Consider the following 27,745-nt stretch of genomic DNA (forward strand, 5'->3'; position numbering starts at 1 on the left):
CAGGTTTCCTGTAAACTGATTGGTTCTCGCAAGATTCAGCCAGCATTACACCATGAGTCATAGGGTGAGTTGATTGGCCAGAAAAGGAAGCTCTGCCCACACTGGTATCATGATGTCAGAACTATTAACTGGCCTGGTGCATTTGCAGAGTGCATCCCATGAGTTCTGGACTTCTCAAATTAGAGCACCAACCAGATAAGGCCAGTAGTATTGTAATGTTATGAGTCAGAAAACTGCTCTTGAGCTGTGGGGCAGGTTTAAGTGGCGGAATTTCTGGGGTGACCTTTGACCTTGCCAGACCATTTTTTTTGCCAGATTGATCTGCCGGCAGCCTTAATCCCCCGTTGTTCCTGTCTCTCTCCCTGTGTCCCTCACTGTCTCTCTCTCTCTCCCTTTCCATCTCCCTCCCAGTCTCTCTACCTGTCCCTCTCCCTGAGTCCCATCTCCATTTCTGTCTCTCTCTCTCTCTCTCTCTCTCCCCCTTTCCATTTCCCTCCCAGTCTCTCTACCTGTCTCTCTCCCTGTGTCCCCCCATCTCCATTTTTGTCTCTCTCTCTCCCTCTCTGTCTCTCTCACTGTCTCTCTCTCTTTTTCTCCAGGTTCCTGAATCCTGACACACAGAAATACACGCGCGCGCGCACACACACACACACACACAAAAAAACACAAAACCAAACAACAGCAACAGCAGCCGCAGCGGTGGAGATAATCTGGCCCTCTCCGTAATTCCTCCTCTACGCCGTAGCGGGGGCCAAAGTCACTGCACCCCGGAGGATTACATTATAGTCTTAATCCATCTCAGAGCCCGCTGTCGTTTCCATGGGGACGGGGGGGACGGACATTTTTTTATTTCCTTGCCTCACATATATCTATCATGCAAGTTTATTAAAAAAAAACAAAAACACACACTAAGAATATGTGTTCAAGGATTCAAAGCTTTTCCTGCAGTTTGGCCAGCTTTGTTGCACCATGACTTAAACATGATTGTTAGAACGCAGGAGTCTGCTTAGACATTGGGACCCATCCAACAGTTCCTTAACAGGATGAACCACCCAACAACCCTGTCTCTCTTTTTTTTTAAATCAGAGGTCAAACAAACCACAGGATGATGAGTAGTCCAGCTCACAGTGTTCAAGCTGACTGTTGGGAGAAAAACACACACACATACACACACATGCACACACACACACAAACATGCCGGTTAGTTACAGGCTTTGGAAAAATCACGCTGTGCACACACACACACACACACACACACACACACTGGTTAGTTACAGGCTTTGGGAAATCACGCTGTGCACATACACACACACACACACACGCACACACACAAACAGACACACATACACACACACACACACACACACTGGTTAGTTACAGGCTTTGGGAAATCACGCTGTGCACACACACACACACACACACACGCTGGTTAGTTACAGGCTTTGGGAAATCACGCTGTGCACATACACACACACACACGCACACACACAAACAGACACACATACACACACACACACACGCACACACACAAACAGACACACATACACACACACACACACACACACACACACACACGCTGGTTAGTTACAGGCTTTGGGAAATCACGCTGTGCACATACACACATACACACACACACACGCTGGTTAGTTACAGGCTTTGGGAAATCACGCTGTGCACACACACACACACACACACACTGGTTAGTTACAGGCTTTGGGAAATCACGCTGTGCACATACACACACACACACACAGACACACATACACACACACACACGCACACACGCTGGTTAGTTACAGGCTTTGGGAAATCACGCTGTGCACACACACACACGCTGGTTAGTTACAGGCTTTGGGAAATCACGCTGTGCACACACACACACACACAACCACACAACAACCTGGTTTTACAGGCTTTGGAAATCACGCTGTGCACACAAACACACACACGCACACACACAGCTGGTTAGTTACAGGCTTTGGGAAATCACGCTGTGCACACACACACACACACACACACACGCTGGTTAGTTACAGGCTTTGGGAAATCACGCTGTGCACACACACACACACACACGCACACACACACGCTGGTTAGTTACAGGCTTTGGGAAATCACGCTGTGCACACACACACACACACACGCACACACGCTGGTTAGTTACAGGCTTTGGGAAATCACGCTGTGCACACACACACACACACCACACACGCTGGTTAGTTACAGGCTTTGAACACGCTGTGCACACACACACACACACACACACACAACAGACAGCTTAATCATACACAACACACACAACACACACACACTGGTTAGTTACAGGCTTGGGAAATCACGCTGTGCACACACACACACACACACGCTGGTTAGTTGCAGGCTTTGGGAAATCACGCTGTGCACACACACACACACACTGGTTAGTTACAGGCTTTGGGAAATCACGCTGTGCACACACACACACACACTGGTTAGTTACAGGCTTTGGGAAATCACGCTGTGCACACACGACGGGCTGATAACGATTCGGGGGCCGCGCCTTCACCTGGTTGCCACGGGCGATCACGCCGGGCCCCAGGCAGACAGACTATTGATTCTGAGAAAGTAAGATGGTTTAGAATCCCATTATCTTTCATGGCTACCTCTGTAAAATGAGAACAAAGCTTAAACTCCCCCCACCCCCCCTACCGCCCCCCTCCCAACCCACCATTATTTCAAATTTTCCTCAACCATTTAATTAGAAATCATTTTCCCCACAACACACACGAGAATGTGGTGTGTGAAAAACAAAGATCACTTACACAACAAAAATATATTTCTCCATAATATGTGGAGATCAATGTATAGGCATACTTGCTACAGGCTATGTTTTTTTTTTTTTTTTTTTGTCATAGCAGAAGACTGTTCGTAGAATATTTTCAACATTTAACTGCAAGTACCAGAAAATCAAGGCATAACATTCATTTTTGAAATAAAAAAAAATTCACAGAGATATTCAACATTTATGAAATTTTATAAATTTCATTTTTTCATTCATTTATGAAAATTGCATTGAACAATACATGGAAACGTAGTAAAATATGCCCTTCATAGCCATTGTGGTCTCATCAAGATAGAAGGCTGTATATCAATACAACCATTCGAATGTATAATTATTCAAAAATGACAAAATATATTGGCATGTATTAGAAAATACATTTGAAATGTCTCCACATATTCTAATGTGCTATTCAATTTACTACAGTATAATGTCAATGTATGACTAAAATGTATTTTCACGAAGAAAAAAAGTCTGTCTACGTCTTAACACTGACTGTGCAAGCGGAGCTTTAGTCCAGCACATGTGAACAAACACACGTGCCATTAATCCAGCGGTTGTAATTTCAGAGCAAATAATCCGCGACAGCAAAATCGATGCTGAAGAGGCCGACTTTGTACCCGTGACGCTGCGCGCGAGTACCGTCAACAGACAACGAATGCAGAGCTATCACCTTTTGCATAGCAGCGCGAGACGAACAAAGCATTCGGCTGTTGTCAATAAAACATCCCGCAGAGTGGATTTCACTGTTATTCTTTTTGCCACCAAAATATTTTTTTTTTTTAAACCACACACAATAACACGACAAATCAAATTATTTATTTATTGTATGCCATTACGTAAATTTAAGTGGAAACAATAAACGTCTAATGCAATTATTCTAACGGATAAAGACAAAAGGCAAATAGTCTTGCACCGAATTAAGAGGCCTACTGCGTTAGTTTGCGGTAAGCAGGGACAGTGTATTTATTTATTTATTTTGGTGATGGCTTGCTAGAAAAAAGCAAACATTTTTTAATTTCGTTCGCCATGAAACATCTAATTTACACCATTTACTCCATACAGATGAGGCTGTGTCCTATGTTTTTTATTTTTATAAACTTTTCCTCTTATAAACAAAGATGTTTAGTTATTTACTTTAAAATGGACTAATTTCTTATGCTTGCGGCGGGAGTGAGGGACGCTGACTTGAACGGCTGCTTCATGACCCAAAAAACTGTCAGTCTTTCCCTGGAATAAATTGTGGAATGTTCCATTTTTAGAAGAGAGGTACACGCGCCGCACCAAACGTCGCCAGTGGGCGAGGGACGACGTTAAGCACGCGCTGTTTCACCAGGTAAAACGTAAGCTCACTAAAATACAATTAACCGGTGTTCTTTCTGTGCCATTCTCACAGATTTATAGAACGCGTGTACAGGATCCCCCAATATTAATCCCCCGCGTCTCCAAGCTCCCGTTCGAGCGGGTCCATAGTAGAATCAATTCACAGAAGGGGTAGCTTGAAACCGTCAACTCATGCTCGCGAGCTGAGTTAGGAGAGTGGCGTGTTGGGCAGTTTGGATGTTAATAGTGTGGGATCTGTCTGATGTGGCCCTTCTCTCACATAATATGTATCTCATTATATTTTTAACACTAAGAATACGTATTCAAAGTTTCAAGAACCCTTTCCCCTTGCAGGAACGTTTGTTTCACGACTCCTAACAGCCACGAATATATACAACTGAGGGTATGTTTAGACATGTAACGTTATTGGTGTTGCAGGAGCACGCAACATCGCCATACGTCGACATGGACAATGAAATAACTAAAAAGATGTGACGGGTGGACGGTGAACAAGCTCGTGGAAACACGCGTAAGGGGGCAGCAAAACGTGCACGCAAAATATCCGCCACGGTTCCATCTCGTACGCCCTGCGTTCACATATCCCGAACCCGGACGGTAGCTTGGCTGTGCTCGCGCTCCAGTCCGTCGCTGATAACGGCTATAAACGTAGCACAGCCACCAGGTCTCCGGCAACACAAATACTTGATCGAAGTTTCAAACGAGACAGCTTCAGTGAATCCGTGCACCAAAGGATACGCGGCCGCTGTGGAGGTATTATCCTAATGGTCATTACAACTGACGCTTTCCCGAATCCCAACTAACACCCCCGGAAAAAGAGCATTCATCCCATTTTGATTTCTTTAACGGCGAGCGGGTTCGTGCATAAACTGCACCCACGCCCTCGAGACAATGTGGCAGTTATGAAAGCAGGACACGAGAAAAGTTAACCTCCCGTTGTGTGACTTTAAAACATTTTTGACCGTAAGAAATAGTGGTGACATGTCGTCGACATTCCGAGCAATCATCCCTTTGTTCTTCAGAAAGGGATTTCAGTTAAATCACTGCAACAGTTTGGGAAATCCGCGGTTTAACATTTAGCAAGGCGTTTAATACTCGGAAGAGTTTTAAAACAAGCAGCTCCTGGCAGTTGCTGCGCCGAACAGGTTCAGGCTTGCTCCCAAAGTTTAAGCATTTTAAGTATCCCCGATTGGCCAATGGGGAGTGTGTCGGCTTTATGGCATAAATTTAATATCTTTGCTTCTTATGGCAGAGCAGAATCTAATGGTTTTACTTCCCGTACAGATGGCACGTTCTGCAGTATTTCATGGAGATAGCCTACTGGATAAAATTTGGTAGTCCTGAACTACAATGAAATGTATTATTGTTATTATTATTATTAGTAGTGTAGTTTTTGGTCGATATATGATCTAACCTATGGAAGTTAAACCGTTTTTAGTAGTTTTTTTTCTTTTTTTTTTGTAATCCAACTTTCAGAGTTCTTTGTGTGTGACTTGTGGTTGAAAACATTCACATTCTCACGCTTTCACTAGGTCTCTTTCCACATTTAATCAAAATCATCTGCTGGGCCCGTTTTCTGGACCCCCAGCGGGCAGCGGAGAAGGGGGGGGGGGGGGGTTACAGTGAGGGCTCAGGTCAAAAGAATGCATCCACAGGGGCTGTCCCATTCTACCTGAAAAGGGTCGGTGTGGGTGCAGGGCTTTAAAAAAGAATGTTTTAAATCAGTGGTCTCCAACTCTGGTCCTGGAGAGCTACAGGGTCTGCTGGTTTTCACAGTGGCTCTGCACTTCATGAATCAATTGGAGCGCTCCATCTCCAGGACCAGGGTTGGGGACCGCTGTTTCAAATGTTTTAAGCCAAGCACCAATTCACCTGATTCTACTCATGAAGGTCTTAATTGAAGTCCATAATTAGTGAACTGGTTGCATCAGGTATCTGTAATGTCTAACTGGGTTGTCCAGTCTACTAGGCCGAAACAAAATCCTGCATCCACACTGGCCCTCTTCAGATAGGACGCCCCTTGTCAAGTACAGGGGTTTCGCAGAAAGTCACGGGGTCTGTTGGTTTTTCTCCGTTACTTGGCCTATAGCTGTACAGATCAGTTAATTGATCAAATTAAGCAGATAATTCAACTGCCCCCCCCCCTCCCCAACTTACCTGGTTACCTGTGTCTGAACTGGCTGCCAATTTTAGGATCAAAACAATGAGGCAGCAGACATCCTTGAATCTCCGGTACCAGGTGTGTAGAGCCTTGTTCTAGAAAAGGGGGCTACAGTGTCTTCTGTGTCAACCGGTGTTTTGGGACTTGAGTGATTAATTCAAGTCATTGATTGGCAGAGAGTCCAAACACCTGGTTAACAAAGCCAAAACTGGCTGTGAATTGAAAGGAAACCACAAAAACCTACAGCCAAGGAGGCTGATAAACTCCATTTTGGACCCCAACTGTGCATGTGAATGAGGACCATGGTCCCGTCAAGATTCTGTCTTGGAATTTGAAAAAATCAATACATTTAAATGGCAAATTGCTTTTTTTTTTTTAAACTCCCCCCGCCCCCACCACCCCGAGCCAATGAGTTTACCGAGAAGAGAAGTTTAAGACGGACAACCAAAGCTATACGCAATCATGCTATCCCACGCGTACAATCATAGCCGCGTGAATGTTGTCCGCTCCCCCCACCTCCCCTTCATTATTCTTCCCGTTGGAAGACGAGCTGTTCCATGCAGCGGGCTGCACGCGGAGCCAGCTCGAGACTCTGGCGGTTTAACACTCCCCCCAGGTTCACTTCGACAGCGGCAGGTTGCGCCAGATAATAAAAGTGGCGCGGTGGCGTCGTCGCGCGGAAGAACCACAACAGCCGAGGCGCTGCTTTCTGCCCAAGGGAAGAGTTCGCTCGAGCGATCGCGGCGGCGTTGAAATTTAGAGCCAGAGCTCCCCCTGTGTGCCGCCTACGGTACTGCACCTGCTCTCCCGTCTTCTGAAAATCGGCTCCGTATCCACTGCAAAGTATCCAGTCTGTGATTTCCAAACTCTCCGAGGGTTGTGCGATGTAAACGCTGATAAATGCGGGTGAACTAAACGACTTTCATGTCTTTGCCCTTGCACGCCCTTGCACACACCTGCACCTTTGAGAAAATCACCTATAAAAAACTACCCAGAACCAGTAGCGAGGGTAAAATTTCGCATGACGGTGCTGGGTGCCTGTCCTGGCTGTAGCTAGAATAGTCCGGAAGCTGACAAAAAAATACACAATAAATTAAGTGATGCGAGAGCATTAAGGACGATGTCGCAACTGATTTAGATAGATGCCTTGTATGTTGCTCTGGACAAGAGCATCAGGCAAATAAACATGATGCCAAAAGCATCATCAACACCAACAACAACAACAACAACAATAACGATTTCTCCCCACGAGACCAGAGACTCCGCGGCGTTTTCAGCGGTTGAAGTGGGCGCGAGGAATGAATGATAAACAGCTCTTCGCGGCCGACTGACTCATCTAGGCACGGTCGTTATCAATGGGCGCTCGTGCCGCAGGCGGCCCCCCATTCATCCCGGTGTTGTTCACGTGTCACGGCGCGACAACAACGGGAGGGAGATGTTTTTTTTTTTTTGTTGCAAGCGGTCGGCCAGGAGATAATCGGCAGCAACGAGGATATGTACACATGATCTGATACGCACGAGAGCATTTTGCTAAAGTAGCACAAGGAATAGGCGTCGTTGGACAGGTCGTGGCCCGAAGCTGAAGCTTCCAAAACACCGAGCCAAGATCTACCAGTGGGTGGCGGGTTAAGTGGAAAAACATGCATTTCTCAAAGACGTTCAGACTAATCCGGGGGTGTCAGATTCCATTCCTGAAGGCACAGGCAACGTCTGCCGTCTTTCTCGCGTGTGTTTAAACGTGTTTAAGTCATTAATGAAAGTCATCGGTGGACTTAATGAGCTCACGCGTATTATATCTGCGGCCTACATCAGCATCTCGTGGAAGGGAAACCTGCCGACTCTGCGGCCCTCCAGGACTTGAAATGGAAAACTTCTGCCTAGGCCAGGCGCGTCAAACCCCAGTCCTGGAGGGCCACAGTGTCTGTCTGGTGGTATTTGTGGGGCTCCTTTCAGTCAGCAGCCAATCGAGGGCTTGAGAACTGTGGACTCTTTAGCCAATCAATGACTCACTTGTGCTGAAACACACCAAAAAAGCAACGGCTAGTATACTCAACAGACCTGAGTCGAGTACGTATTTGTTTTGGATTCAAATACTTTTCTGTGCTCTGTTGATCTTGCCTGGTGTAATTGAACCTGCCAATTTTGCACTTTTTGAGAGTATTTCATTGGTTCCAATACACCAGACAAGATCAGTTGCGCGTAGAAAAGTATTTGAATCCAAAACAAATATGTATTTGACCCAGGTCTGATACTTGTTTTTACATGCTTAAAATAATACGGGCATCAATTAGATTACTCTTAGTCACCACAGCAGAACACCTCGATCGGTTCACATAACTGAGTAGCTCCACCTACTTTTGGATTAATGAAGCCTTCCAATCGCATCACCGCATTATACTGCACCGCTGCCCTAGACCGCCCTGGCAGGGACGGATCTCACTCACGTGTGGTTGAGAGCGCGCTTCCGTTGGGGGTTAGGGTTAGGGTTAGGGTCAGTTAGACTTCCTATCCAGCACACACACACATATGTATCCAGTGTTGCCAGATTGGGTGGAATCCCGCCCAGTTGGGCTACTTGTTTATGTTATCGTGTCAGAAAAAAATGGCTTTGGGAAGGTTCACCTTTTTCTTTTTTTTAAAAATCTGGCAAGGCTGCACGCGTCTCACTCTTCTTGCGTCAGTGTCTGCGAGGAAATGGCAACCTCCTCCTGGGAAGCCCGGTGACCTCAATTATGGGAATACGGCAAAACGGTTCAGGGAAGTAGGCCTTGCGAGCAGGTGGTTGCAGGTTTCATTCCCGGGGCGAGGCATAGCCCTAGTGCTCCGGGATAATGTGGCACAGAAACCGCTTCAGCAAACATCCAGATGTATGAATGTATGGATGCGTTTTGTTCTGGAGCAAGCAAACCAAGTCTCATGGGAGAAAGACAGCGTGCCCCCCCCCCCCCTGTGTGTGTGAATAAAAATGAAGAAGAAGAAGAAGAAAAAAAGCAGATAAGTGAGCATTGCTGAAGCCTGTGGGGATGGACCTGTAAACAAGCTGCTGACGTTTGTACGCCGATGACTAATTTCACCGTGACGTCTTCAAGTGCGGTAGCGCCATCGCTGAGCATAATGACACACCGGCCAATTAGCCTCGAAAGCCTTCAGAGAGGGGGTTAGGGGGGTGTTGGGGGGCTGTGGGGGGGCAGCAGGGGCCAGAAACACGCACGTGATTCATTATGCAAAGCTCGGAGGCCGGAGGTGGGTAGACCCCGCAATAACACACTGCGGCTTAAAATTCTGTTTCCAGCGGCAGAGATGGGTGAAAAAGGGCCGTGTCCATTTCCGGGTTTCACGCCGACAACTTCTTCTCTTAATTATTATTAATATATTATGTTAATATAACGACCTCGGTCATATTCACGGTCCGGCATTTCAGCTAAATGTACTGATGACCTCATGAATAACAGCTGATAACTGATTAAATTAAAAAATTATTATTTTTTTACAATTGGTCAGTCGGAATGAACTGGCTTGGTGTAGTTGAGCTAATTGATTAATTGAACATGAGGTAATTGGTGGAAACACAAGCCTGCGCACGCTGACCCTACTGGGATGGAACTGTGCAGCCTCTTGCTTGTATCTGACGGAAGAAAGAAACGGGACAATTGGCATCGAGCACCCTGAGGACACCTGGGTAAGGCGAGGCCCTGAGGACACCTGGGTAAGGCGAGGCCCTGGGGACACCTGGGTAAGGTGAGACCCTGGGGACACCTGGCGGAAGCGGCGTGTTGCACTCGCGCAGGCCTGTCGCTTCTATTAAAAAGTTCTCACTCCTTTTTCCTCCCCAATTTGGAATGCCCAAAGGCATATATATTGGTAATTAAAAAAAAAAAAAAATTTAATAAATAATTTATATATATACTGGCATGGTCTGGATTCGAGCTGAGACAGGAAGTGCTCATCCGTGCACCACAGCGCGGCGCCTTAACCGAACACAGCAGCTCAGAGGCCTTTACCGCCACCTCCGCCATCGATCTGGAAGAGCACGGACGAGCGTGCGACTTTAGCCGCCATTTCCCATCACTTCAGGCCTTTAGCACACGCTAAACCATTTAGCGCACGCAAAACCAACAACAGGATCAACGATTGGTCATGGTGTTTGCTTCGCGCCAGCCATTGGTTGCTTCATTGGTTTTGCGTGCACTGAAAAGTTTTGAATCAGACTCCTTTGTGTGCAGAACAACATATCTGCCGGTGGGCCAGTAGGGGTCACTATTGAGCCATGAAACGCTGCCCTCCCGGCTGACTGGATAATGTGGGACTGTTGGCAACATAGACGTGCATATTAAACTAGACAGGCAGGCACGCCTTCAGCTAACCTAAGCTTGTGAATTCCTGGAAGTAAGCCTGTAATGCACATACTGAGGGTGACATTGGAGCTCCCGTTAAAGTGAATGAGGTACATCAGACTTTTGAAGGCAAAATAAAACCTCCTCAATGGCATTCTGAAACTCGATCAATGATTGTTTAAGGTTCATATGAAAATCAGATTGTAAAAAATATGTAATACGTAATAAAATATGTACATTTTAATAAATATTTTCCCCCAAGACTTCTGGACCAAAACAACCACTGTTTCACATAACTGCTGCACGTAATGAAATTTATTATCACAAAAAATGGGCCGCTGAGGTTTTCTTTGGTTGCTAAATCACCTCAGGTTTCTACATTCAATCGCCAGCAAGCACTTTTGCCCTCAACAGGCACATTTCCTGTTTCCTGTTACTTCCTGGGCTTCACCGCCTGGCCCCTCCTACCCCGTCCAGTTCCTAAGTACCCTCCATGGCTGGCAGTGGGCACTGCCACAGTTTGAACTGAGTACGGAGTGTAGCACAGTGGGTAAGGAACTGGGCTTGTAACTGAAAGGTCGCAGGTTTGATTCCCGGGTAAGGACACTGTCGTTGTACCCTTGAGCAAGGTACTTAACCGGAATTGCTTCAGTATATATCCAGCTGTATAAATGGATACAATGTAAAATGCTATGTAAAAGTTGTGTAAGTCGCTCTGGATAAGAGCGTCTGGTAAATGCCTGTAATGTAATGAGTACCAGGGCTTTGCCCGGATGAGCCACCCAGCAGCCGCTAGGCCACTCATTGTATTTATAGTGTAAAGCCGGGGCTCCCATTTCCCAGACCTCATTCCTCGAAAGCCACCGGTTCTGCTGGTATTTTGTTTTCACACTGCAGGCCAGAAGGGAAAAAACAAAACTGGTTTAACAGTTCAAGTGAGTCAGCAGTTCACAAATTAGGTGGGGGAAGGGGGGGAGGGGCTTGGCCACACAGAGAAACAGCAGGGGGGGAGGGGCTTGTTGACAAGTTGAGGAAAACACAACCACAGCCCAGGATGTGTGCGCGCGCACGCGCGTGTGTGTGTCTGACCTCCCTATTCACAAGAGGACACGCCCGCAGCACTCAAAATATGTGTCACAAGGAAACGTTCCGGATCTTTCGGTATTTCAACAACAAAAAAAAAAAAACAAAAAAAACTCATCACGACAGGAGAAAACAATTGGGGCGTGGCGACGGAGAAATGATGACTCATTCCTGGCATGCGATAAAAAAGAGAAACGCACACAAGGCTTAATCTGCGGTAAAACATTTCAGTCTTACACTTCCCTGTTGGGAGGGTGGGGCAGGGTGGGGGGTGGTGTCATGGCGTGCACCAAAAGAGCTGGGGAAACTGACAAGACTGAAAAGAGGCTTTGCAGCGAAGAGTGAAAATCAGACAAATCTCCTGAAACTGTTCCTTGATTTCTGCGAGGGGCTCATCCATTGCGTTTGAAGCCTTCTTGCGCCATCTAGTGGCAATAAGTTTTAAAAAAAGTAAATAAAATCTGTGGTGGTGGTGGTGGTATTTGGAAACACAAATGCAACTGATAGTCACATGTCTCTCTAAGGTTTTTGCAGATAAGTGCTCTGGGGCAGTGGTGCACAAACTATAGGTCACGGCCCAGAAGATAAGTGTCTATCGGGTCGCGAAATCATTATGAGTTACCTCGCATTTACACCAATCATGCCATTGCTGTGGTAACTCGAGCTGGAAGTCCCTGAGGGCGACCCACGTACTTCCTGCTTCACAGTGTAGTATAACGGGTAAAGGAGCTGGTCTTGTAAGCCAGAGTTCAACATCCGGGCAGGACTCTGCCGTTGTACCCTTGAGCAAGATACTTAAACCATGCATTGCTTCAGTAAACAACCAGCTGTGTAAATGGATGCAATGCAAGTGCTATACAAAAATGTTATGTGAGTCGCTCTGGATAAGGGCATCTGCTAAATGCCTGTAATGTAATGTAAGGTCATAGGTCATAGGTCATTTACATGGTGTACTCCATCAGTTTTCTGTGTATGACAACACAAAAAGAGCGGGAACAGAGCTAAGAGCAGTACGTACAAGAACGCATTTATTTCTGATTGCACGGATGGAAAAATCAAAAGGAAAAAAAATCATGTAAATTACACATCTGAATCGGCGAACCTCGTTTAAATTATACCTGTCCGACTTGTGCTTCAGTTCTTCAGTTCTGTCAGCAGTTCTGTCGTCTTATTTGCACTTGGCACACAGTCCAAAAGGGGCATATTTCAAATGTCCCATCGTGTGAATTTCCTCAAAATGTTCTTCGTGGTTTTCTTAGCATTTGTGTCACACGCCACTGCAAGCTGGGGCCACAAACATGCCCCTCCCCCGTTTGGGAGAGCACAAACTGGCTCCTCCCCCTGACGAGCGAAGGTCCGTTCTGCTATTGGCTACTCTCGTCTCCGCTCGGAAACCGGTAACGTTCGGTAACGTGCGATCGAAAGCTCATGAACGAACCGATACCATCGTTTCATATTTATAAACGCGTACAAATGATCCAACCAGCCCCTCGGAAAAACCAACTGGCGTCACGGCGCAGCTCATCTCCGTAGCGACGGCGAGGTCTGTAACAACGCGCCTGCCTTCCGAAGGCGTGGGTTTGTCCCTCACGGGCCACCGTCCTCCTGCTCCTCGGGCTCCTCCTCCTCCTCGGGGGGCAGGCTGCCCGGGCAGGGCTCCATGGTGACGGCCACGCCCATGCCGCTGCGGCCCACGGGCATGGCGGTGCTGAAGGTCCACTCGTCCGCGCGCGGGCAGTAGCACTCCACGCTGTCCAGGAAACCGTCCTGGTTAAAGCCCCCTGGAACAGAGAGGAGGAGTCAGGATCAGCCCCTCCCTCTCTGTTACACCCCTTCATCCCCACACCCCCACACCCCACATACCACACAGCCCCCTCCCTCTCTGTTACACCCCCCACCCCCCCCCCCCACCCACACCCCACACAGCCCCCTGGAACAGAGAAGTCGGATAATGCCCCCCCCCCCCCCCCCCACCGCCCCCATTAACCCCCCCCATCCCATTTTCCATCTCGAAGAATATACGATTTATATATAGTACATTAGTACATATGGCCAAAATTTCATTTTAAATGAACAAATGAAATGAGCCAGATAAATAAAGAAATGCAGAGGACCAAACCCAGGGAATGTGACTGATTGGCCGTAATCAAACGTGCACTACGTGCTTGCCCTTTTATAACCTCTGTAGTTGCTCCATCCTTCCTCCAGGAAGTACACTTGTGAAATCCATTACTCATACCCCGCAGCGAAGTGCACTGATAAGACAGGAAGCTAAATTAGGATTTGCTTGTTTGTCTGGTTTCCGTTTCAATTTCAATTAATTGTGCTCGTCTCGTCGATGTCCACCTTCGTGTCACGTGAGGAGCGTGTCTAGGCAGGTACTGCACACGTTCAAAATTGCACACAGATGAATGTGACTGCATTAATGCGAACCAACAGCTGTTAAAGCCACGCCCCCAGTTTCCAGAGAACAGCCAGTCAGTGTTCCCCTGAATAAAGGGCACACTATAACGAACAAGATAACAAAATAAAGAACTACTGAAACAGAAACCAAATGAAAAATATTCTTCATATTCTTCATTTAAACCAAGGCTACTGTATTGAACAACTAAACACAATCAGATTTTTTTTTTAAAAAGTAAAATGCCAATTGGAATTCACAGCTTGTAGTTGTGCACTGACAATGAATTGGACTACAAATATCAGGAAAAAACTACAACTCCCAGAGTCACTCACCCAGTGCATAGATCTTGCCCTGATAGACCGTGACACCGTGGGCGCTCCTGCAGTGCTTCATGGAGGCCACGGGCTCCCAGACGTCCCGGGCGATGCTGTAGCGCTCCACCGTGCAGAGCTGCGCCTGGCCGTCGTACCCGCCCACTGCGTACAGATGGCCGTCCAGGCATACCAAACCTGAGGGGGGGGGGGGGGAGGGAGAGAGGGAGGGAGAGAGGGGGAGAGGGAGTGGGGGGAGGGAGAGATGGGGACACAAATGAGGTCGGCAATTATGTTAGGGAACGCATGTGTGTGTCTGCGTGCGCATGCATGCCCTTGCGTGCATGTGGGTGTGTGTGCGTGTGCGTGTGTATGTGTGTGTGGGTGTGTGTGCGTGTGTGTGTGTGTGTGTGCGTGTGCGTGTGTGTGTGCACGCGCGTGTGTGCGTCTGGGCTCTCACCCAGCCCGCTCCGGACCGAGCCCATGGGGGCGATGGGCTGCCAGCTGTTGGTTTCGGGGTGGTACCGCTCGGCTGTCCTCCAGCGGGTCGCCCCGTCGTACCCGCCGGCCACGTAGAGCGCCCCGCCGCAGGAGGCCACGCCCGCCCCCAGCCTCGCCACCGACATGGGCGACACGAACGTCCACTGGTTGGTCTCCGGGTCGTACCTGCACAGGAGAGCAGCGGAAAGCGCGATCTTCGTCACCTTCGTCACCACTTGCACTGCCACTGTCGTCATCAACATCAACCTCATCATCACTACCGTCATCATCATCATCATCATCACAATCGCCATTGTCTGGGTACAGATGCTGGGACTAGATGAGAGATCTGGAGCTCCAGTCTGGGAGGGTCAGAATGTCCGCTGTTTCTTTTTGGAGCGTTTCAGTAGTTAAGTGCTTATTTTAAGTCACTGATTGGCTAAATAGTTCACACATACACACGCACGGACACATACGCACACACACGCACACATACACACACACGCACACTGTTTTAAAAGGCCTAAACTGGCCAATGGTTGACTGAAAATACACAAAAACATTCAGGCACAGTCCTCATCTCTCTGCAAGTGGAATTAGACATTACTGGCACAGATGTACAGGAGGAAGGTCCTCCAGGCTATTTCCCAGAATCCTGTGCAGCTGCAAAGCCATACTCAGATCTGCTGTCTCACCCAGCCCAAACCTCATCTCTGTAGTGTAAAACCAGGAAGTTCTCACAACAGTTAAACCACCATTCATTCACAAAAATATGCAAAAAGGTTTCCCAGTATTGATAAAGTGGAATATATATATATATATATTGCTGTGAAATACTATTCATGTAGTTTCCAAAAATTCAGCATAATTACAGTATATTGCAGAACATTCCTGCAAGGGGTGGGTCAGCAAAAATGTTTTCAGTTCATTTTCATTCGTCGTTTGTCACGTGACTTATGTGTACAACAGCCGTGTCACAATGATAAGCAAAACCCAGACGGAAATATGCAGCCGGGTCAGCCCCAAAAGACTCCCACGCCAGGTATGCAGGTTATGAAGCCGTACCTGCCCTAGGGTGGGGGGGGGGGGGGGGGGGGGGGATTGGCAAGTTAGGCCTCAGCTGCCTGTTTCTCAGGTGCAGATCTACGACAAACCGACAGCACTGACGAGTGAGTCGAGCCAAAGCACTTGTGGTTCCGATGACAGATCTCATGTGCTTTAGTCAGCAAGATATCCACCCACCCACACACACACACACACAGGCACACACACACAGGCACACAGGCACACACACACACACACACACGCACACACACACTAACACACACACACACACACACTAACACACACTAACACACGCACACTAACACACACTAACACACACACACTAACACACACTAACACACACTAACACACACACACACACACACACACACACACACACACACAACTTGCTGCTAAGGCGTCCGTTGCTAACGCCGCGCACGTCTCCACCCTGCAGCTACGCGGAGGTGAAACCGGTACTGCGGGGCCTCGAGAATGCGTGAGTTTCGTTTCTGCGTAAGGCCACCCCTGCAGCCGAACGCGTGGGAGAGAGCGGGCGGAACCCCACGGACGGAGAGTTTTACTCGCCATGTACCGGCTGCCACAACGAGAAAAAAAAAAAAACAAGTTTTGCTGCTGTTGTGACGACAGGCTAAAATGAACTATGTAGCCTTAGCTAAAACACGTGTGAGCATCCAGCACTGTTCAGAATGAATCTATGAATGAAATGCATAACCAAGTGCTGGTACTGTACCCCCCCACCCCCCACGCTCAGCTACACAGACTCGCCTGCTTGGCACATTTCGCTCACTCACACGAGGAGACCTTGGCCTAGTTCCACTGAACAGCCACGGAACTTTACCCCCACACAGCCTGTGAGGCGTGAAAGCCCTCTGTGATGTCACAAAGCCATTAGCGACAACGATATCACAGAGATTACAGCAAATTGACCCGGAGAGTGCACATAATGGTCTCCCGTTTCAGTGTTTCTTAACCCTTTAAGGTGTGACATCACAAATAAGTGATTAGAGTGTTCTTAACTGAACATTCTGTAGTGCTGATGTAACAATGACGACTGGTAACTGAAAGCAGTGCAGTTCCACTGACTTAGAATTTTTAAAAAGAAACATTCCAAAAATACCTACTCTTCTAAGGGTTAAGTCCTAAATTTACTTATGACAAGCCCAGAATAAGTAATGTTTCGGCTTTAAAAGACAAGGACTGGTTTCTTCATGCGTTAAGAATACACAGTCAACCACCCAGTCGATCCAACATAGTACTGTCTGTACTACCATCTTCCTTCAGAAGCAAGAGAGGAATACTAACAGAATGAAGAGTTATGACAAGTCAAGGTATTTAGTAATCAATTCATTCATTCATTCATTAGTGGGGAACAACGCAAATTAACATCGCTTTAAAAACAAGAAACAGACGAGCCGCATCCAAGGCATACGGCCAAGGCCAACGTCCCCTGTCCCCAGTCAGGCTCTGGTTCTAAAAACAAATCCATATTTGCACAGAATACTTAAAAAAATAAAAAAAAATAAAAACTGTAGTTGTGAGACGGCGGGGTTTTATCCCGCTACGCCGTCGCGCGCGTGCGTGCGTGCGTGCGGAACTCACCGCTCCGCGGTGCTGTGGTGGGCGGAGCCGTGGGCGCCCCCCACGGCGTAGATGCTGCCGTCGACGGCGGCCACGCCCACGCGGTTGCGCGGCACCCCGAGCGGGGCCAGCCGCGCCCACCGGTTGGTCATGGGGTTGTAGCAGCACAGGGCTCCCGACTCGCAGTTGTCGCGCGTGGACAGGTTGCGGCCGCCCACCGTGTAGAAGAGGCTGAACAGGACGCAGGCGCCCAGGCCGCTGCAGGGGGCCGCCATGTCGGCCAGCCGCAGCCACGCCCCCTTCCGCGGGTCGAAGGCCTCCATGGACGGCACCGACCGCTCCTTGTACCCGCCCGCCACGTAGATCAGCTGGTTCCCGCGCTGAGGGGCCATCGGGAGGGGCTTCCGGAGGGACATGTCCTGGAAGATCTTGGACAGGAAGTCCCTGCGGGAGGATTTGGAAATTGTTTTAGGTCCGTGCACCATTTCTCAATTAAACTACAACTCCCAGAGTGCCCTGGGGCCACGGCCTCCACCTCCCCAGGCCTCTTCGCTTCGCCTGCAAGCGAGCGCCGGACGGACTGGCTAACGGGTCTGATGGACCGACAGCCGATTTCTTTCACCGCTGGAATTATCCAGACACAGTTCGGGTTTTGGCTTCTCGGTTCTGTTTCAATGCCCAGGAACCCACACTCACAGTGACTAGGCTTCTCGGTTCTGTTTCAATGCCCAGGAACCCACACTCACAGTAACTAGGCTTCTTGGTTCCGTTTCAATGCCCAGGAACCCACACTCACAGTAACTAGGCCTCAGCTTACATCACGTGATCAATTAAAAACGGTACCCGCTTCATTAAAGGATGATTTGCTAAACAGCACATTACAGAAAATGAAAGCATTTGTGTAGCTGCCTGAAAACACAGATCCTGGGAGAATATGGGATGTGTATATTCTTCATGCTCAGTGATTTGTGACATAATCCAGTTCATTAGGGTAAATCATCCATAAATAATAATGTTATTGTTATTAATTATGAGCAATTAGCTGCTCATTACATTTCAGGGGTTGCAGTTGTTGCTGAATGAAAAGCAGCAGGCGAGGTTGGGGGGTCATCCTGCTTTACTGCTGTACTTCAGGTGAGCGTACCTGCAGGAGTCTCAGGTGAGCATACCAGCAGGAGTCTCAGGTGAGTCTCAGGTGAGCGTACCTGCAGGAGTCTCAGGTGAGCGTACCTGCAGGAGTTGGCCTTGCTGAGGATGGGACAGGACTGCAGCTGCCTCTTGAGGAACTTGGCGGGCAGGGCGTAGATGTGCACGGCGTTGAGCAGGGCGTGGAAGTACTGGGCGCGGCCCTCCACGTCCCAGCCCACCCACTCGCTGCAGGCCTTGTACACCTCCGACTCGCACAGCACCTTCAGGCTGTCCTGGCTGATCAGCTCCAGCAGCTGGCAGTGAGACAGGCAGAAGAACTCCTCCTGCTTCGTCACCTGGACGGGGGGGGAAAGGATGGATCACGAGAGCAAGGAAAAAACACACACACACAAAAATTTACAATTGTTTTAGGTCTGTGCACCATTTCTCAATTGAACTACAACTCCCAGAGTGCCCTGGGGCACAGCCTCCACCTCCCCCAGGCCTCCTACCTCGCTGAAGTGTGTGTTGATGTACTCGCGGCCGCGCAGGTGCAGCTCGCTGCAGCCCACGTCCTCGGCGAAGCGGGTGATGCCGATGACGTTGGCCGGCTCCAGGCTCTTGGACAGGAAGTCGCAGCAGGCCTTGGCCACGCCCTCCACCTGGTAGCGCATGGCGGCCAGCAGCACGTGCAGGACGCACTTCTCGCCCACCGTCACGCGCGAGGTGTAGGCGAAGTCGATCAGGCGCCCCACCACCTGCGGGCACACGTCCCGCAGGGTCACCTCCGTGGCGTGGCACTCCCGGAAGTTGTGGGTGAACATGGCCTTGAAGTACGGGCTGCAGGCGGCCAGCACCACCTTATGCACCTGGAGAGACACGGGGCACAGCGGGACCTTCAGACGACCTTTAACCCCTGACACAGCAGCACCAAGCTCTTACCGTAAAAACAGGGCTCCCCAATCTTATCCAGAAAGGGGCCGGTGTGGGTGCAGGTTTTTGTTTTAGCCCAAGACACCTGATTCCACTAATTAACTGAACCATGGTGTTCAATCGAGACCTTGATGAGCAGTGTCCAGGTGTGACCACGTGGACCATGGCAGGACAGACGTGAGGACCATGACAGGAGGGTCGGTTTGCCCAAAAAGTGGACAGGGGAGAACCGTGCCAAAAGGAAGGCGTCCCAACGCAGTCCCTTGGCCTCCACCTCATTGACCAGCAAAGGGCTGGTGTGAGTGCAGGTTCGTCATTTTAGCCCCGCACCACGGCACCAAACTCAAACAACCAACTAATCAAGGCCTTCAATCGACACCTGGACTAGAAGAATCAGGTGTCCTAGAGTTGGGCTAAAACAAAAAACCTGCATCCTGCACCACAAACCTTTTTGGATAAAGCTGGACACCCCTCAGTTAACCAGATGCACAGGCATCCGCTGCAGTGACTGCACAGCGGAGATGGTAGCGGCTGGTTGCATGATTGCAGATTGCATGGTTGCAGGTTGCATGGTTGTGGGCTGCATGGTTGCACAGTTGTATGGCTACGGACTGCATGATTACAGGTTGCATGGTTGCTGGTTCCACGGTTGCAGGCAGCATGGTTGCAGATTGCATGATTGCAGGTTGCATGGCTGCACGGTTGCATTGTTGCTGGTTGCAGGCTGCATGGTTGCATGTTGCACGGTTGCTGGATACGCACGTGCAAATATGCAGGACTGCGTTCTGGTGAATTGGAACAACTCATAAATGCCACTGCTCCTCTCAAATGACAGAATAAGGAAGTTTTAAAAATTTTGACAAATACAACAAACGACCAAACAAGAACCAGAGAAAGCGTTTGTTTGGATGTGATAATCCTTTAGGAGTCTTTATTTGGAATCTCGGGAGGAGAACGGACTGCTCGTTCTCAGTACGTTGAACTAAAACCTCTTGTTCTTGGGTTCCTTTCAAAAACACTTACCGATTTGTTCCGCAAGATCAGACATGCATGGTAAATGATTCATTCTGAATTAAACTGCTTATATATTTATTTTTATTTTTTTTCCCACTAAGAATTGCCCGAGGACCTTTCTAAGTCACGCAAAGAATAGTCTGGTCTTTGCAGATCTTCTCCTAAGTTTTCACGAATCCCATCATTTGCCCTTATTATCCTTTTTTTATTCCTAATTATTTTTAATTTAAAAGTTTAATTTTAAATTTGGCCTCTCTGAATACTGCTATCTCAGCCGTTCCGCTGGCTGTGGTCGAGGTCCTGGACTCTTCTGACAGACTCCTCCATGAGCCAGTGACCATTTCACAGCTAGCGTCTATTGGAAGGCCACCGTACTGGTAAGTGGCTGCATCCATATAAGCGCATCTTCCAAGCAACTGCTGCGCAAAGCGCTTTGCAGTGAATGCCAGCCTGCCAGCCATGCAAGGCGCCAACCGGCTTAGGCGACACGCCCAAAAAATGTCCTGGGACGCACACAACAAACCAACAACACTCTGGTTGCCAGGCAACCGCTCTACCTCCACCTGAGCAAACGCCGTCGCTGCACCTGGCATTAAGGACAACTGGTCACCCGTGGGCATCGTAGGTGAGGCTCAAGGAGGACGGTGGGGGGCAAGGAGGACAAAACGTGTTCAATCTGGGGGGGGGGGGTACAAGGGGTACTTGGGGTCCCCATTTCGTGGTCATATTTGGCCAAAGACACAGTCGGAGACCTGTCCTGTCCCGCGAACGCCTTTTCACGAACCAACGAGCCCAACGAGCCCTCCCCGGGGTGCGGGGTGTGTGGTGTGTGTGGGGGGGGGTTCCTCACCTTGAAGTCGACGGAGGCGTCCTTGTAGGTGACGCGCAGCACCAGGTCGCACAGCGCCTCGCTCTGCCGCAGCTCGTCCATCACCTGCAGCGCCCTGGAGGGGTGGCCCTCGATGGTGTAGTCCAGGTACCCCAGCCCTTTCGACGACGGGACGGCGATGGCGGGGAAGTCCTCGTCCTTCACGGGCCTCCTCTTCTTTGGACATAGCATTCTCGCCGACATACGCGGGCCTATTGATTTATTTTTTCTTTTTTGGGTGGAGATTAGGAAGTTTGGAGACCTGGGGGAGGTTCCAGAGGGGCGAGCCAGTGATTAGGTTTGGAGACCTTGGGGGGTTTCGGGGGGGGGAGACAGTGGATCTTATACCCAGCCTCGGGTCATGAAGAGAAACAGGCAGAACTGAGTGTTCAGCAGACCAATACGGCACGAGTCCGACTTGCACCCAGGAGACATCGTTCACAAAAAAAAAAAAAAAACATTTAAAAAAAAAAAAAAAAAAAACAATTGTTTTTTTTAGGGAGATATAGATTATAGAGAAAACAAAAACAAGCAGTCAAAAATAAAATTAAAAGCAAATACAAATAAATGTATAAATAACTGACGAGTCAGATCTCAGTTTCGGAATCCAGTTGAGGGCAGCTGCCCGCTTCTCTCCCACTCCGTTTCCCGGGCCGCGGGCGTGAAGAGGACCTGGAGCTCCACGCGTCCTGGACCTCCTGGATCTCCCGCCTAGACCCGCCGGGCGGGACTGGAACCCGCAGCCATCGTCCGAGCTCGCGCTGGTCCAGATCTCCTCAGCTGCGCATACGAGGCCTGCCGCACGGGGCCTGAGGTCAGTCACTCGAACCCGGGCTCACGGGAAGTGAGTCGCCATGGTAACGCACGGTGATGACCGCGCCAAGGGGACCGGGCCTTAAAACATCTGAAAAAAAAAACAAAAAATAAAAACAAAAATACATAAATAAAAACAAGATTTTCAAATAGGCAAAAAAAAAAAACTGAACTCAATCTCTTTGCTGTCAGTGTTAACGAGTTTTCATTTCTAACATTGTTTAACGCATCAGCATAATCTACTCGTACGGTAAATACCAAATTTTAAACGCAAATTAAACCCTTCAATCCCCTTTCATTTCTGGAGGGAAAGAAAGCAGATGAACAGGTCTGTGGCAGTACCATGAAGTCATACAGTACACCTGCACCATCTCTTAAAATACATATTTTTAATATTATATTTACAATATTATGCCACTTGAGCCACTTTAGTTTCACCGGAGCAATTGAATTATGCGTCCCACTTAGGAATACAGTGGCAATGCCCCACCTGGGAATCAAACCTGCAACCTGTGTCCAAGTAAAGACTATGCTACACCAAATAAGTTCATCAGCTATGGGCGAGGTTAAAGCATCAGACACACACACACACACACGTTACCACGGGGGCTGAGAGCGTAACAGCTTCAAAGCGCTACAGATTACCCATAATCCTCAGAGTCAGAGGGGCAGCTTTGCTCCCAGCCGTGTCAGAGAAATGGCGCCGCGGCGCCGCGGCGTATTGGCTGCTAGCAGGACTGTAGCCACTCGCAGCTACGAAACCGGCCAACGCATGTTCCAAAAAAAAACTTTCTAGAAGGGCCTGTGACGTACGTTTGGCAGTTGCAAGATCAGCAGAGAGAACTGCATGGATCACAAATCTGGTTTCACTTCCCCATTTCTGCCGGAATGCACACAGGAAGTCTACGAGGGGGGGGGGGAGGGGGAGGGGCTGATGGAGGCGGGGCTTAATGGGTGACATATCCTGAATAAGGTGCTGGCTCGGTGCCCTGTAGCTGTATCCTAACTGGGCCCGTGCGAACAACAGGAGAGAGTCGGTTGGCAGAATTGTCCCCGTCTCGTCATGAATGAGCGCCCCCTCTGGTGGAACGGGTTCCTGCAGTCTGCAAGCTGCACATGAGGAGTCCTCAGAAGCCGACAGCAAAACTACTGCCAAAATCTTCCACGACAGTTTCTCACTTAAAACGGTTCACGGTTGAGCTGCGTCTATCATTACATTCACGCAATACTTTTTTTGTTGTTGCTATACTCCCAAGTTCCAGCTAGTTATAGACGCGGAGAAAGGCTGAATTGGTTCCACAGCACACGCTGAGGAGAAGGAATCCCACTGCCCCGGCGGGGGAGTGCGTGGTCACAAGACGCTGAGCCACGGCCTCCTGCGACCGGCGCGGGCTGAAGGCTGGCGACAGCATAAAGGCCGATTGTGCTGGGCGAACCCGTAAGCCGCTAATCTGGAATTTAACCCTCTGAAAAGGAAGGTCCTTTTTTTTTTCTGGAAGGTCTTTTTCAAAGGCAGCGTTCTAGAACTTTCGCTGCTCTCGGTCACCAGCAGCGATTGTTACATCAGCATTAGAATGTTCAGATAGGAACACTCCAATCGCATATTTGTGACCTCACACTTCGACGGGTTAACGGAAGGAGAAGGGGGGGGGGGGGGGCGAAGCTGAAGCTCTGCATCGCCCCCTCTTCCTCAAAATCAAAAGGAAAGGGAGAACTGAGGAGAAAGGGGGGGCGGACGCTTAAGTATTTGCTCGACTTTTTTTCCTTTCCGTTGCACAGCTGAGCAGGTGTAGCGGTTGTCTCACTGTGCTGAATGACCTTTAACCTTCCACACATGAATGCAATCATGCACATACATACACACACACGCACACACAGGAGCACACGCGCACACACACACACACAGGAGCACACACACACACTACCCACACACACACATATACAGGGTTTACCAGGACCGGACCACACGTCCTCCATCAGTTGGCCGTGAAGAAAGTTCCAGAAACTGCGCCGATAAGACAGGCCAAAACAAGCTTAAGTTTTAAACGCTGTAGGCCACAACAGCAGCATACACTGACAGATCATTCGCCAAAAAAAGTCATCTGTTTACACTCCGACAGCAAGCTGGTTTAACACAGGGGAACTAATTAACCAATCACGGTCTTCAATCAGGTGTCGTAGAGCTGGGCTTAAACAAAAAGCTGCACCCACTTTTTCAGACTGCACACCTGGTTTAGCGCTACAGACTCCACAGGTAAAGCAGCCCTTGACCGCTAAATTTTCTGCCTGAACAAGAACTTCTGAGTCATGAATCACCAGATGCACCGACGACGACTTTCCAGTACTAGATTCATCCAGTGGCAGTGTCTTCGGAATACTTGTCAGAGCAGCGACAACACGCACCTGGCTGAGGATCATCATTGGATGCGCTGCAGGGAGTTGTAGTTCAAGAATACACTGCTGGGAGTTGTAGTTCAAGAGTTGCAAAACTCATAAATAACACAATTTTGTGCCACTGGGAGTGGTAGTTTGGGAGTTGCCAAAAGTCATAATACAATTTTGTGCACCTGTAGCACAGTACACACACACACACACTGAGGAAATGTTGGCCAAGGACCAGCAAGGATACTTCAACCTTAAACGGAAAGCAGTGACTTCCTGTTGTCCTGCATATTACATTACGACGTTTAGCAGACAGCCTTATCCATTGCAGCGTGCACACAGAGCATAATTTAACACACAATCCATTTATACCCTTTGATATTTTCGCAGAAGCGTTTTGAGTTAAGTACCTCGCTCAAGACTACAAACGGCAATTCCCCGTCTGGGAATACAGCCTTCCTATTGTGAATTACAAGCCCATCTGTGGACCGTTTTGTGACGAACCCACGTGGTTAGATCGCTCGAGAACTGGTCACAACAATAAACAACCCCCTCGGCTTAAAAAAAAAATTATTTATTTTTTTTACTACTACTAAAGCACACAGCAGGTCTTAACATGGACTCCTTTAAGACGGATTCTTGGACACGATACACGTTGATGTTTTGCTCCAAAGGCATGTCTGACTAGAGTGCATTCGGGGTGCGTTTGAATACACAGACATTCAAGGCATAGTCCTGACATTAATAATATTGAGCATCAACAATATTGATACGACAGGAGTGATCCTTCGCGTAGTGTGCCTTGCACTCGGTGACAGAATATTCATTACAGCTTGCAAATAGTCTCTTGCAAAAAAAGACTTCGCAAAGTGATCTGATGCAGAACCGCTATGGACGAGTCCATATTTCCCATTCTATCATAAATCACCGAGGCAAAGTACGTATTTTGGGCCCGATGGAAAACAGCGTGACGGATTAAAAGTCGCTCTGAATAGGAGCGTCTTGCTGGATGCACAACTGAAGAATGTATTGTTGCACAGCGCGTGCAAGTGAAACTGTTCAAACCCGTACGACTGGTCGCACGCGCCGGCTTTTCTATGACTAAAACTAACGTCAAATTCTGAGGCAGAACTGTTACCAAAAATGTTAAGTCTCGTTCGAAAGGTGGAACGATTTACTTACTAACCGTAAGAGCGAATTGAACCCGTAACCTATATAGGCTACACGTTAACCGAAACACAATGTTTATTCCATGAACAAACGCATTCGCCAGCTGCAATTCATTGACATTAAATGACATTAAAGACATTAAAAATGATTTAGTTAGTAAAAACGTTAGTTGAAAACGTGTAACGCAGGGTATAATAACTGATTCTGTGTAAAGCTGCACCGTCCAATGCTTTAAATCCTATATCTGCGTGATCACAATTTTAACCTGGCTGTGCAAATATTGCCACAGCGCTTCTAGTCCATTTTCCAGATTCATAAGAGCTCACACTTTTCACTTCCTCTCAACGGAAACGCGTTCACGTTCGGCACTGAATGCAGCTAACCTACCGTGACAATGAGCCATAGTGGCAGCTACATTTCCGACGAAAAAAACAAAGTTTTTCAAACGGAGCTCTCAGCTGTTACTCACCTGAAACAGGAACTTAAGGCGCGATAATTCCACCGCGGATTTGACTTCTAAGAACGCGCTAGATCAACAATATGAGAGCTACGAGAAGTGGTAGCGGTGCTATCAAGGCTACTTGCGAGCGATCGTTCAAAACGTGCTGTGTGAATAACACAGCTGGCATCGCAGTTTCGTCCCAACCGCACTGTTTCCCGGGAGTTCAAAGTTCTGCGACGAATCACTTTTTTTTCAGGCCTCGGTCTCGTGTCACAGACCCGAGTTCCCTAGCTGCGCGCGCGCACAAAACTCACCGGGCACATTCGGTGCTCGGGGCGAATGGGCATTGCGCCCGAACGCTTAAACTGCACTATGTCAACATCAGCATGACTAGGCAACTTCATATTCTTTCGAAGCGTGTGTACTGAAGGGGGGGGGGGGGGGGGTGTAAAAGCCCCAAACTGAACAAATAAACACGGTAAGAACCGAAAGTAAACCCTGGTGTCGCGCGGGTGCTATTACCTTCAGCCCGTAGGCGGGAGACAAATTGTTTCCAAATTAGACGTCAGCGGATTAGCCAATTGTTGACATTCTGTCTGGATGCAATTGACCATTCAGACATACATTCACCTGGTATGAGGAAGGATGAATTGTGCCGGCGTAATGGTTATGTGAACGGGACGGCAACATATTTCCGTGGTGTTGTCTGCGTAGGATGAAAATTAATTATCCTTGTATAAAGTATTGCGCCACGTGTGACGAAGAACTACTGAATTCAAATCCGATTTATTTGTATATTATTTGTTTATGTTTTTACACAAAAATATGCGATATGATATATTTGGCAAGACCGAGTCTGAAACCCCCCCCCCCCAAAAAAAAAAAAAAAAAATCCATAAAAATTAAATTAAATTAAATTCCAGCAACTTAAATACATAAAATCTTTAATGGGAAGAAAGGACTGTGGACATGGATATTTTGTTAAATTCACGAGACGTCTTCGGGTCATGGGTCGTGTCAGTAACAACATGGGGCCCAGAAATGTGTGGTCCAAAACCTCAATTCGTACTCATCAATTTAGTCGGTATTTGAAAGACAGTGTGTACTTATGAGCTAGAGGTGGATTCTATATGTCTCTGTTTTTTCTTCTTTTAACATACCCACTGCCATTTTGTCGTTGACATTTCTACCTTGTCGTGGCTCTTTTGCTGCTGAATAAAATAACCCAGGATAAATAGAAATGGCCTGTTGTTATTTAAATCCTGTTTATATGGAGTAATTTACAAAAAAAACACAAGTTATGTTGTAGCCTAGTTATGCGTCTGAGAAATGGGCAAACTTGTGTCCCGACTGACTTATTCAATAATACACATTTCTGGGCACAGTTTGCCCTCTTCATATCTTTCATTTCCAGCAA

General features: G+C 48.2%; 1 protein-coding gene and 1 long non-coding RNA gene across 3 annotated transcripts; one reads left to right on the forward strand and one right to left on the reverse strand.

The window, feature by feature from the left end:
• The first annotated feature begins 10,803 nt into the window (after positions 1-10,803).
• Positions 10,804-11,572, forward strand: LOC135251335 (uncharacterized). The gene is made up of 2 exons (XR_010329127.1): positions 10,804-11,190; positions 11,416-11,572. It is a non-coding gene; the product is annotated as an uncharacterized LOC135251335 (long non-coding RNA).
• Positions 11,573-12,739: 1,167 nt separating this feature from the next.
• On the reverse strand, positions 12,740-26,745 carry keap1a (kelch-like ECH-associated protein 1a). Of its 2 annotated transcripts, XM_064328679.1 has the most exons (9): positions 26,356-26,745; positions 21,820-22,425; positions 21,504-21,773; positions 19,219-19,575; positions 18,809-19,062; positions 17,600-18,022; positions 14,913-15,118; positions 14,474-14,650; positions 12,740-13,518 (listed from the first exon to the last, which is right to left on the reverse strand). In XM_064328679.1, exons 3-9 carry the CDS (start codon positions 21,723-21,725, stop codon positions 13,325-13,327), a joined length of 1,833 nt encoding a protein of 610 aa, XP_064184749.1. In that variant the 5' UTR covers positions 21,726-21,773; positions 21,820-22,425; positions 26,356-26,745; the 3' UTR covers positions 12,740-13,324. The 2 variants fall into 2 exon arrangements, with proteins under 2 accessions (XP_064184749.1, XP_064184748.1); XM_064328678.1 differs by having other exon boundaries at positions 21,504-22,425.
• Between the last annotated feature and the right edge of the window lie 1,000 nt (positions 26,746-27,745).

This window comes from Anguilla rostrata, chromosome 3 (genome assembly GCF_018555375.3).
Source record: "Anguilla rostrata isolate EN2019 chromosome 3, ASM1855537v3, whole genome shotgun sequence".
NCBI classification, from domain to species: Eukaryota; Metazoa; Chordata; class Actinopteri; order Anguilliformes; family Anguillidae; genus Anguilla; species Anguilla rostrata.

What these genes read in the sequence shown, in the direction of transcription:
- keap1a (XM_064328679.1), bottom strand. Translation starts at nt 21,725, where the DNA reads ATGTCGGCGAGAATGCTATGTCCAAAGAAGAGGAGGCCCGTGAAGGAC. An exon ending in AGCAAGGCCAACTCCTGCAG is followed by an intron (nt 18,023 to 18,808) that starts GTACGCTCACCT and finishes ATCCTCCCGCAG; the next exon opens with GGACTTCCTGTCCAAGATCT. An exon ending in CACCACAGCACCGCGGAGCG is followed by an intron (nt 15,119 to 17,599) that starts GTGAGTTCCGCA and finishes TCTCCTGTGCAG; the next exon opens with GTACGACCCGGAGACCAACC.